This window comes from Archocentrus centrarchus, chromosome 19 (assembly GCF_007364275.1).
Source record: "Archocentrus centrarchus isolate MPI-CPG fArcCen1 chromosome 19, fArcCen1, whole genome shotgun sequence".
Classification (NCBI taxonomy): domain Eukaryota; kingdom Metazoa; phylum Chordata; class Actinopteri; order Cichliformes; family Cichlidae; genus Archocentrus; species Archocentrus centrarchus.
In genome coordinates, this window is record NC_044364.1 from 10,190,219 (window position 1) to 10,202,832 (window position 12,614).

A 12,614-nucleotide genomic window follows, 5' to 3' on the forward strand; every position below is an offset into this window, starting at 1 on the left:
TTCGTTCCTGCTGTTCTCTGTCCCTCGCCACCTACCTGACTCTCAGCCTCTGGGCCAGCGGCCTCTTCAGTTTAGGACTCTCCCTCAGCTTGGGGATTTATTATATCCCCGTTATTTTCATCTCAGCCTCCTTCCTCACCTCTCCCTCCATCTTCTTTTCCCTCTATTTGGTTGTGGTCCTGATTGTCAGACCAGCCCGTGATTTCTTCCAACGCGCACCCCGTAAAGTCAACCGCCTCTGCATGCGTGTCCTCTTCCGCCTGCCTCGACCCCTGTTTGCCATGTGTCAGTCGGTTTTGGGCGGTATGGCTGAGCGTAACCTTTATGAGATGTTTCCTAAAGCAGGCCGCAACTGGGGTGTGCGCCAGTCTAGAATCCCAGTTCCACTGAAGAGCTTGCCCTTAGAGTATCAGGCTCGATGCAGGAACAGCTCTCCTGTAGCCAAGGTCCTGCTGTGGGTGAGGCGCTTTGGCAGACGTCCCCTTGGCGTCTTGGCAGATCTAGCTAACTCTGTAGTGCTAAAATTAGCCAGACAGGTCCTTAAAAAGCTGCCGCTCAGGTTCCGAATAAAACTGCAAACCTTGGGCATCTTGAAGAAGGAAATCCCGAGCAGGTTACCACTCCTGCTGCCCCGGGAGGTCAGAGAGAGGAGGCAGAGGGAGAGGAGGAGGAGAGAGAGGGAGAGAAAGAGGAAGGAAGAGCGGGAGAGGATGTTTCGCGAGGAGACAAGGTGGGAGTGTGGGCTGAGGCGAACTTCATCAGGACGGTTTGTCAGGGGGAAAATTCGGCCGTGGAGATAGCAAGAGTGGGACGTGTAGAAGAAAAATGTGGGAAGCATGTTGGTGTTAGAGCACGATCATGATCGTGCTGTTTGTATGTTTTTGGTTTGGGTACACATTTTCTCTTGTTACCCAGACTGTCACATTTCTTAAAGATGAGCTGTATTTAACACACACACAGACAGAGGTATGTGTGTGTTGACTGAAAGTGATTTTGGCTCTAGAAGCATAAAAAGCCATATTATTGAATCAGTCGATTTTATCAACTTGAACAAGCTGTTGAACCCACAGTTGCTGAACCAAACCCAGTGAAGTTTTACTATTTTATTATTTTGCTTTTCGTAAAAGTTCCTTAAAAGTTTCTTTAATTATTTTGCTCTTAATTTGTAAGACAAATATTTTTGCTGGTTATTTTTGAGACCGTTTTTGTGCAATCTTTTGTTCTTCTTCATAGTGGTCTTACTTCACAGGGTGCACTGTTGTCTCAGTGCTTCGAACAAATATTACAGTGTTACGTCGTTCCATGGCTGTAATATAACTCCCCAAAGTACTGTGAAAAAGAGAGATTATCAATAATTTCACTAACACTAGCTCTCAGCTGACAGAAAAGTGCAATAAACTGCTGAGTGGAAACATCTCGGACCTTTGTGAGAGCAGACAGGAATTATTATTATTAATATTATTATTATTATTATTATTCTTTTGGTCTTAAATGATGAAGTATGGGGCCATTTAGCTGGAACAAACAGAATAAATCCACCTGCCATAAAGGCTTATTTCAATTTTTCGTGTTTAAGGCATCAATATACATATTACTCTTATTAACACATGCAGCTAGTGAATAAATCATCTGTTTAGATTCTAGCTGTATATGCTTTATTATATTTTATTGCACTTTATGCAATAATCTTGTGATGATTTACCATGTAAACATTTTTCTCCTAGTAATCAAATAAGAAGTGCCTACTTTCAGAAGTCTGTTGTGAAGCGATGTATCCTAAATCTACAGTGGAAAGATAAAGAATCAGGATATGCTATTGAGCAGTGAAAGTATAATAAACTATTTAATATTTCAATGCAATTTGTTTAATATGAAGCCATATAGACAATCTTTTGAGACACAGTTATAGAAAAAAGATGTAAACTACTGAATGTGAAAGTTGAGGCTGAGCAGCTCACTATCATACGAAGAGAAGGCAGATATGTGATCAGATCAATATTTTGTTTTGCACTGTCTGGAAAGCCGTTAAAGAAATACAAACGTCTATGAAAAGATGGCTTCGATTTAGGTTCAATTTATTTTTAGCCTGTGAAGCTTTAAAAATATGCCCATCGAAACTCCACTTCACCCACGCTGATGCCTTCAGCGAACCCAAATATGTTCAGTCCTCTGTGAGAAGCTGAAACCAAAATGTTTGGATTTGTTTTTTTTTTTCCCCCTCCAGTATTTTTGCTTGAAAGAAATAAAAAAGGACTGAAACGATGAGAAAAGTCACTTTCTGACCGGTCAGATAATCATTTCAGCTCTGCTTCAGTCAGACCAAAAAGAGACTTGCAGTGAAGAGTGCTGTTTGTGTCTCTGCTAAACACCAAAATGTTCTGAGTTCATCTAAATGAAGCCAGAGCAAGTGAGTAAAATGCAGGTTATGCAGGAATAAAGAGCTTTGGTTTGTCACATTTGAGCTGTTTATGTGGAGGGACATTACTGAGTAGAAAAGCTCAGTCTTAACTGTAATTTCACCCAAAGGAAAGGAAAAAAAGTAGGGCAGCATTTTTGTTTGTTTTTCTGCATTTTTGAAATCCAGCTTTAAAAGAGAAGTTTCAGTCAATGTTTTATTTGAATGTAACTTGTTCCTCTGTGTATGTTTACATGTCTGCATTCTGTTTTGTTGTGACACTGAGTGTTTTCCACAGAGTTATATCACCTTGAGTTTTTTTTTTTTTTTATATATAAATATATTTAATTAATGCAGTAGTTATAAGAGCAGTGCTGCATTGTGTTGGGCAGACATTTTGTCGTCCTTTTATTCTCTTTTTAGCTGTATGAGTGTTGGCATACTGTACAGCTGTGTGCTCACAGGCATAGAGAAACATTTTGTCATACACAAAAATAAATTCTTTTGTGTTGAAATCATTGTCTTGTTTGTTTTTATGATTTTTTTTTCTGTTTCCATTATTACCATGTCTTCATTTGCTTGATTTCTGCCTTATTGTACAGAGAGTACTTTTACCTTTATGTTCATTCCTCCTGTATCATCACACATTTCTGTTGTCATCTGTTGTCCCTTCCTGCCCCCATTTTATAAGCCACCACCAACAGTATCATTAGCTTCTATTACTGTAGCTTTTTCTGTTTTAAACATCCTTGCAAGAGGCCAGTGCTTCTAAAAAAAAAAAAAAAAAAAAAAAAAAAACAGTTTCAGCTGTTCCTAATTATAATTTATAACTTCCAAATATTTATAATAAAGTACACTCTTGCCTTAGAAAATTAAAAAAGGGTGCAACATCTCTGTCAAAGACACCCTAAACCTTATATTTAAATTGAGAAGTATAATATTTGTTCAAACATCTTTTTACTGTGCTGAAGGTTTATGAATCTAGGCTTGTGAACATGATGATAAATCATGTAAAACATTAAGTTTAAATGACCGTTTAGCTCATCCAGCCAAAGGACCGATGAGCTAATTCACAAGAATCGCTGCTCCTCCTGGAGTTTAGGTCAGATTTTGCTAAAACTTGAACACACTGATTGATGATTTGGTCTTGACCCAAACTGTGTTCAGGTCTGGGTCATATTCTTTGGTTTACAGTTATATTTCCATTTTCACAAGAATCGCTCCTCTTAAGAATATTGATCAGATTTGAGTGAAATTAGATTAATTTGTCCTGGATATGATTGTTTACAAGCCTCTCTTGGCTTCTCTGTGGTTTTTAATTGTCAGTGTGTGCAGTACAGCCAGCCAATGACAAGAAAACAAAAAAAAGGGGGGGGTGGTATTTCTTATCACCTGACAAATGTCCCAAAAAGCTTATTCTTATTCACATAATGTAGTGCTTTACAAACTTATTAGACCACCTGCCATAGAAGCAAGAAAGCACATGTTTTAGAAATCTGTCAAAAACCTGTTAAAACTAAAAATGAGTGAACTCAAGTTTTATACCCAAATTGGAGCCGGCACACTGGAAGTCAGAACTGAATCAAGCATAACATTCAAATTTTTACTGTTAATTTAGGACAGCTGTGGCAAAAACCCTTACACTGGGTGGTGGGCTAATAAGGTTAAGATTTTTCATTAGACATTTCAATATTTATTTGCATTCTCAAAAGTTATTCTTTCCTAATTAGAAAGTGTATTTACCGCATTTGTATAAAGTTGCATGCTTTGCCATGAAACCCTCGCATCAGTGCACAGTAATCTCACACAGCCATTTAACTTTGCCCCAGTAAGTCAGGGGGCAACGTGACATGGCCCATCACATTTTAATCTTTTTCGCAGAAGACTAAAAATAAAGTAGACTGAATGTTTCACAGACTTTTGAGCAGCTGGCTGCATATGGTATGATTTGTCTAGCTGCTGGTATACTGCAGCACCTACAAAATCTTTCAGGTGAAAGGTGCAACCCCTCTAGGAAGGAAATAATCCTATTTTTTTATTCAAATGTTACAAATTGCTCATTTGTGTTTCTCAGTTAAATGAGAAGTCAAACACCCACTTAAATGTAATAAGCCTAGAGAAAATACAGAAAAGTTCATCTAAGATGCAGCTTTTCATAATAAGGTGTTTTTGGCTTTAACATTTAAGGTAATGTGCCTTTTGAGTTTCTGCCAAAAGTATCTAATTGGACAAATCTTCATAAAACAGTGAAATTCTAACATCTATTTTCACAATAAAGGAAATATCTTTTACTATATGTTGCCATTATGGTGTCATCCAAGAATTCAGTAGATGTTTACCCTTTAAGTTGTATATATTTTTTTAATGCATTATCATGTCAAATGTTTCATGTTTGACACCCCTTTCGCTGTGATCCCTTCTAGAAACAATAGGAGCACTTTAGCCGAGCTGCTTCCATCTCTCTTCTCTCTCCCCCAGTCCAAAGAGCTTCAGATCAAGCGTCAGTTCCAGGACACCTGTAAGATCCAAACCCGCCAGTATAAGGCCCTGCGCAACCACCTCCTGGAGAACACGCCCAAGTCAGACCACAAGGCCGTGCTGAAGCGGCTGAAGGATGAGCAGACTCGTAAGCTGGCCATCCTGGCCGAGCAGTATGACCACTCCATCAATGATATGCTGTCCACACAGGCTGTGAGTAAGGCAAGGAGACGTCGTTCACTTCACACTCGCACCACACCACCACCACTGCTGTGCCTGGCTTGGGGGCCCTCCTGCCCACCCACCTGCCCGTCTGCCTGCCAACCAACCAGCCAGCCTCCTCCTGGTCCCTCAGTGTTAATTTCAGTTCTATAGCTGGTGATCTTTCCCGTTTCTCCTGCAGTTGAACAGTTCCTCCCTCAGAACATCCTTTTAAAGTAAGAATGTTCTACCTGGCCTAAAGAGAGGAAGAGGTGATGACTCATTTATTAGAGGTTCTGAAGATGAATGTTAGAATTTGTGCTTGAGCCATAACTTCAGCCACATAAGCGCACAACATACCTCCAGTTTTATCTTTAAATAGAAAAATCCATCAATTTAACATTGCTCGGCCTTCACACATCTTTACGTCCAATTTTGCATAATGTGGCCTATAATATACATATGCAACATACCTCACTTTTAACTAAAGGGAGTCTTGTGCATTTAATTTCATGTTTTTTCTTGATTAAACCACTAAATACGTAGACCCCCTAGAGGCCCAAAATATCACCTGTGCCAGGTCCTGTTTAAATTTAAATTGAGTTTGTTGGGCAGAGTGTGTAATGTGTAATCAGCAGACCAAAAAAGTCAAAGATGGAGCTGTAAGCCTGCTACTTTACCATCACAGAAAACTATAAAAGATGTACCAGTAAAATCTTTACATCCATTCACTCATCCTGTTCAGGGTTGCGGGGGGGCTGGAGCCTATTCCAGCTGTCATAGGGCGGGAGGCAGGGTACACCCTGAACAGGTTGCCAGCCTGTTGCATGGCCAACACAGAGAGACAGACTCACATTCACACCTATGGGCAGTTTAGAGTAGCCAATTAACCTAACCCCAGTAAGTGCATGTCTTTGGAGTGTGGGAGGAAACCGGAGTACCCGGAGGAAACCCACGCAAGCATGGAGAGAACATGCAAACTCCACACAGAGAGAGGGAGAGGCCTGGGCCAAGGTGGGATTGAACCCAGACCTTCTAGATGTTATTCAAACTGTGAGGCAGCAGTGCTAACCACTGCTCCACCGTGCTGCCCCACAATTAAGCCATTACCAATTTATCAGTCAGTCCTCTAACCAATTAATAATTTCAGATCTAAAGTGCTATCATATCTCAGTCTGTCTGGGGAAATAAGAAAAACTGGTGGGGCTCAACAAAAAAGTGATCCTCTGGGGCTCCTCGAGAGGTTAATCTGACCGTTGACCATCAAGGTCTTTTTCAGGATCATGCCTCTGTTGTGGCTTTATTTTCCACTTCACAGCTGCAGTGAGTATCCGTTTAAGAAAAACAAAGATAAGTCAGTTTAAACATCACCTGAATCACAGCAGAACCTGTAATGAAGTGTCAAATGCAATTTAGGCTTTTTGTTCAGCGTAACAGTGAAAATAAATAAACTGTGCTGAAGCCTGTGACTGATTCTCTTTGCACATTAAGCTTGAAATCAGGATGAGCTGAGATATAATAAGCAGGGTTCTGTTATTCCAGGTGAAAGGCACCTTTATATTAGAGAATCAAACACTAAGCTGCCTCTCAGCCCCAGAATAACTTCCAGATGATGCCGTAAAAGCTTCCCTCAGTCATTCACAGATGTCTTAGTGTGTGACTCATTCACGCATAAGTGAATGAAACTAAGCAAGAAGCGGATGTGATGTTACAAAACGTGTCTTCAATGACGTAACGCCCTGTGCTAGTTTAATTACCTTGAGACGGCAGCGCGTCCACTAAGCCAAATCCCTGCTGCCCTTGTTCTACTCATGCTGCGACTGCGGCTAAAGTCTGTTTGGGACAGTTTCCCAAACACTGATTAAACTCATACAGAGGTCAGAAAAAGATATATGCATAAACATGAGCCAAACTATAAAACAGGTGTGACACATACATAAAGGTCAAAGCACTTCAACTAGAAGTTTGAAAAAAATATTCATTTGTTTTTGTTTGAAAATGCTGAATTTGCACACAAGCTTAAAATATCCTTGTGATTTTATTTACCTCCTTAAATACATCTTTTGTTCCTCAGACCTCAGTACCTTAAACCATTGCAGCTTACCCTCCTAATCCTCTCCCCCCTACCCCTTTCCTTTCCTCTTATAACCTTGTGAGCACTAATGCAGAAAGGAATTGCACCTACAACTTCTCCAGATCTTCTTTTTTTTTATTCACCAAAACACTCTCCCTTTTCTCTACCTCTTAGCTGCGATTAGATGAGACTCAGGAAGCAGAGTACAAGGTGTTGCGGATGCAGCTGCAGCAGGAGCTGGAGTTACTTAACGCCTACCAGAGCAAGATCAAGATCCACACTGACACGCAGCACGAGAGAGAGGTCAAGGACCTGGAGCAGAGGGTGTCCATCCGCCGGGCTCTGCTGGAACAGAGGGTTAGAGTCTTTTGGCATTCATTTCAAAGCAAAACTCCTTAGAATAAAGATCAAGAATTTGGTGAATTCAGGAATTTGATTAAGCAAACGGAGAAGATCCCAAACTGGATATAATTCATCTTCTCAGTTACAGTGACCTACAGACCTTTTAGTGATGAGTTACAGTAGCTGACAGCACCCAAATGGCAAGAAATATTTGGTCTCCAGCATTCAGTTCTCCTACAAGCTATATTTGGCCTAGATTTATGTCACTTACTGCTACTAAGTCCAACTGTCTCAGTTTAGGCACAGGTCTGCTGTTTATGGGCCAGAATTCAGGCGTGTCAGCACTTCTGAGTCACATCTGGCCCGCACATCATTTGCTAGTGTCATAACTGAGCCAAAAGTAGCAAGTAAGCACCAAAAATAGTCCAGATTAGGCTCCGATTTATCTGTTGTCTGGGCACCTTCAACACAGTGTCCACTTGCAAACTGTTTTGGGGCTTTATTTAGCGATATAGAACTGTGTTTATTCATGTGTCAATGGAAAGAGCGGTTATCTTTTTTTAGCTAGAAAAAAATGGAAGTTCGTGACCTGTCGGTTAACAGTTACGATCTAACACCTAAAGTTCCTCCTAGTGGATGTTCTGAAGAGTTCATTGATGTCTCACAATGTTCCACATGACATCTGGGCAACTCTGTCTACTAAGGAGGACCGTGTGGTATGATCGAAAGCTCTCCGTGTCCTCAGACTGTACAAAAATGCTCGCAAGGTGAAGAATCATAGCCTGTATATAAAAGATGGAGCTTCCTGAAACGTGAATCCAGTGAAGAAGTGCCTTAAACCTGCAGTCTTTCTAACAACTACCACGGGGAATATTTCCTGGTTCTAAAAAGAAATCTTTGGAAAAATGACCCTACTTCTAACTTGGCATGTGACCTCATTAGACACATTCCTGATTAGTTTATGGTCTGAATTGCTATTTTTAAGTACTTTTATTTAATACATATTAATTTTGTAAATTATGATCCTATTTAGAGAAAAATTGGGGCATGACAGACAAATTTAGAGCACAGCTATCTTGTGATTGACAAGGCAGCTATGCTCTCATTACCAGATTAGTATGCAGTATCCTCAGTTTCTCAGTCACATGTATGAAGACAGCGAGACAGTGGTGAGGTGTGTGATAGGAGAGACAGATGGGTTTGAAGCTTTGTATAATGATGGAATTCATGAAAAAGTAAACTGATGAGTGAAGATAAATGCAAAATATGTTTTGTTTGTCTTTGCCTAGATCGAGGAGGAGATGTTGTCCCTGCAGAACGAGCGCTCTGAGCGTATTCGCACCCTGCTGGAGCGACAGGCCAGCGAGATCGAGTCTTTTGATGCAGAGAGCATGCGTCTGGGTTTCAGCAACATGGCGCTGACGGGCATTCCCAGCGAAGCCTACCCCAAGCAGGGCTACTCCAATGCTCCGCCCTCCAGCTCCCGCTCTGCTGGCCACTGGAGTCACGGCATCCACCCGCAGAACCCGCCATCGCAGCAGCTCTCCCGCCGCAGCCACAACAGCGGCATCGGTGGCGGGGCAGGGGACCGCAGGAGTGAGTCCTCTTCATCCCACGGCCTGGGAATGGCCCTGGGGCTGGGGCGGGAAGGGAGGGAGATGCACCATTCGTCCCGCTCTTCTGCCTCTTCTTCCTCCTCCTCCTCATCCTCGTCTTCCTCGCACCACCAGCGCCACCATCTGCCCCAGCACTACCACCACCAGAGCACGCCACAGCTCTATCGCGAGCGGGAGAGGGATCGAGATAGGGAGCGGGAGAAGGAGAGGGAGCGGGAGTGGGCCGGCGTGCGAGGCTCCGGCGGCGACCTGGCCCACCCACACCCCCTGCCCTTCTCCCATCACCTTCCCTCGCGCTCCTCCTCTCAGTCCCTGGCCATGCTGCCTCCCCCACCACCTGCTCCTCCCTCCATCTCCGGTCCATCCTCCTCTTCTTCTTCTTCCTCCTCCTCGCAGGGGGGGATTTATGGTGGCAGTGGTCTTGGTGTGCGTGGCGCCCCCAGTCTGATGGCTCTGAGGAACAGCCCCCAGCCTCTGAGGAGGACGGCGTCTGGAGGGGGGCCCGGAGGCGCCGGAGGTAGTGACGGCGTCCTGAGCCGAAGCACCTCAGTCACTTCGCACATCTCCAACGGCTCCCACCTCTCTTACTCTTAGAAAACAGGCAGTAAAGAGCAGAAAGGCTGGTAGGAAGAAGGGTGGGAGCAATTTAGGAAGGTAGCTACCACAGGTTGCATCTCAATAGTCTCAGCTTGCCACCTTTCTTTCTTTCCTGGACTGATCTCAATTCTAACTCTAATGCAGAGGATTTAGGGATATCACCCTTTTCTCTTAATGCACAGAAAGTCAAAGAGATCAGAAGCAAAAAGAGAGGACAAACTGACATTATTGAGCTGCACCCTGCCTCTTTAGACTCAGGGTGGGTAGAGAGGTTTTCTTCCATTCCCACAGGTATCAAAGAGGGAGGGAGGGAGGAATGTAACCACCTGTAATACCACTGGATTAGGGTGACAGGTTAAAAAAAAAAAGATGAGGGTTCTGTTTAATGTTTTTACCTTTGTATAAAAGTGAGATAGGGCGTGTGAAAGACGGGACATTTAGCCTTTTTTTTTTTTTCCTCCTGGAGCTGCAGAGAGAGGGCAGCCATGTCTTCTTCTATGATGTTCTTTGCCGGAATGGAGAAAGAGAGAGGACAAGGGAGGAAACAAGGACGATGTTTTGTTGCATTGTGGATGTACTTGTATGTAGTTTGTAGTGTCCAGATATTATCCAGCAAGCACCCATAAATGGGATACTCTGAATGGGCAGAATCCAAAAAAAAAAAAAAATTAGAAAAGATGGGTTACTTTAATCTCCAGCCTTCTGGAGTTTGGAAAACACTTTTTATTGCTTTAAACTTTTGAGCTTTTGTTGATTTCATTTTTTTATTAAGTGTAAAAAAAAGTACAAAAAAAAAAAAAAAACACAAAAAAGTTGCTTGGAACGTCACCAATGCCTTTAAGGGGTTCTTAAAGGGATGTCGTGCCATCCGAATTTTTATTTGATGACTGCAAGATGATTTAAAGCTGAATACAAATACGCAGAATGTTTGTAAAGTCAAGAGACTCTCCTAAAAATGCAGCCGGGATGAGGAGAAATCTTTATGTGGAAATGTACAAATACATATGAGAAAAAAAAAAAAAAAGCTTTCTGGCATCCATGACGTATTGAGTATCTAAACAACATAGGTGTCTATGGGAGTCACTCCAATTGCATGAAATAGATGTGCAAACAAAAAAAAAAAAGGAAAAAAAATTTGTAAACATGACCAAACACATTTGAAATGTACTGTAATTGTCCAAGTTTCACTGGGATTTAAGATCACTCATCCCACTTTTTTTTTTTTATCTTTACTGTACATATTTATGGGAATATTAAAAACAAAAACAAAAAAATTTGGTTTTATAGAGTAACAAAGATGATGAAATTTTGATATATTCAAAAATGACTATTGCATTCAAGATTTAGACTGACAGCTCCAGTTGCATTTTCTATAGGTGTCAATATTACCATAACTAATCCTGATGTAAGTGTTGTTGTAACCATGTTCACATTTTTCTTGCGAGAAGCAAAGGGCCCACTTTTGGCTGTGTAACAAAAAACAAAACAAACAAAAAAAAAAAAAGCTGATTAAAAACTGTTGTCAGGTGTGGTGTGCGTTCAAGGTCTTAATGATTATTAATAAGAGATTATTAATAATTGTTAATGATTTTTGTATGTGTGTCGAGTTATATTACCACTTTTTTTTAAGACTGAATTCAAAGAGACACTCCTACAACAACAACAACACCCCCACTATTCACGTGAACTCAGACCTCTTCTTCTGAACTCTCAGAGGTAAAAAAAAAAAAAAAAAAAAATTGGCCACTGGAATGTAAATGCTGGTTTTCCTTCCTATTTATTTGTTTTCGGGGTTAAGCTGAGAATCTGACTGCTGAAGGGTGCAGGATACAATCAGTGTTTTACTTGTTTGTTTGTTTTTTTTTTTTTTTTTTTTAAATGGCAGAGGAGGAAGAGGAAGCGAAAGGACGGGTCTCGACCGAGCTGCTGTGGAGGTGCACCCTCTTGTGCCGGCACAGCAGCAGTGACAGCAGCAGCCCGTCCACATAGACCCATCAGTGTTCAGTGTGAGGCCCAGAGGGTTCATCTGCTACCTTCTCATGGGTTGCCGTTTACTTGAAGATTTTTTTTTTTTTTTGCTGTTTTTATTACTATTATTACTATAATTTAAAAAAAAAATGGGGGGAAAAAAAGATAATCACCCTGCTGTTTGTATGACTCAGAAACACCAGCTCAAGACAATTCCCTGTATAACCTACTACTTTATGCTTGGTTGGAATCTCAGTGCATGCATAAACTCCTTATATAAACTAAGACTGGTGGATTGGAGACGGCCATTGTGTGTGGGAAATTGGTGTGATTGTGTTTTTGGACGGGTTGTCGTCAGTGTTGGTGAGCCCGGATGAAGGATGATGGATGAGGATGCAACACACTCAGCGGTGCTTTGCAGAGATTTTGGGGGTGTTGAAATTTAAATATTCAAATCAAGCAGTTCCAAGCTTGAGGAAGGAGAGGAAGAAAGGTCTTAACACATGTACTGGAAAAGAAATGGGGGTGCTTTAAAAAGTAATTAAAAAAAGGTAATAAATTGATATTAACACATTAACTTGTCTTGATTTGATTACTGATTCTGGAGTAATATTTAAGTATTAAAAAGTCCTAAATGATCTTGGTTTCAGTTTCTAAAGTGTGAATGTGTCCTTTTTTATGTTATTGCAGGGATCTTTGTCATTTCATAAAACTAATTTTTTTAGGTGGTAGGGAAGAGAAGGCTCAAAAACTGTGGAGGACCAAAACTGCTAAAATTAAAAGAATTTTAATAAATGACTTAATGAACTGATGTCATTAATTACAGGCTTTGAAAGTATGTTTTTGTCTTCTTTTGAATTTATTTGCCCATTTATTAATCTTTAATTTCATGTTATTTATCAATGTATTTTATTTTTGTTTTCAAATAAATTCAATTTTTCAA

The 12,614-nt window shown here is 41.1% G+C and overlaps 1 protein-coding gene across 1 annotated transcript in view; it reads left to right on the plus strand.

Annotated features, from left to right (window-relative positions):
* Positions 1-12,469, plus strand: part of taok2b (TAO kinase 2b) — a 35,275-nt gene extending 22,806 nt beyond the window's left edge. Inside the window, 3 exon segments of the mRNA XM_030754423.1 lie at positions 4,874-5,086; positions 7,323-7,505; positions 8,780-12,469. Coding sequence (XP_030610283.1) covers positions 4,874-5,086; positions 7,323-7,505; positions 8,780-9,700 — 1,317 coding nt within the window. The 3' untranslated portion in view covers positions 9,701-12,469.
* The last annotated feature ends 145 nt before the right edge of the window (positions 12,470-12,614 follow it).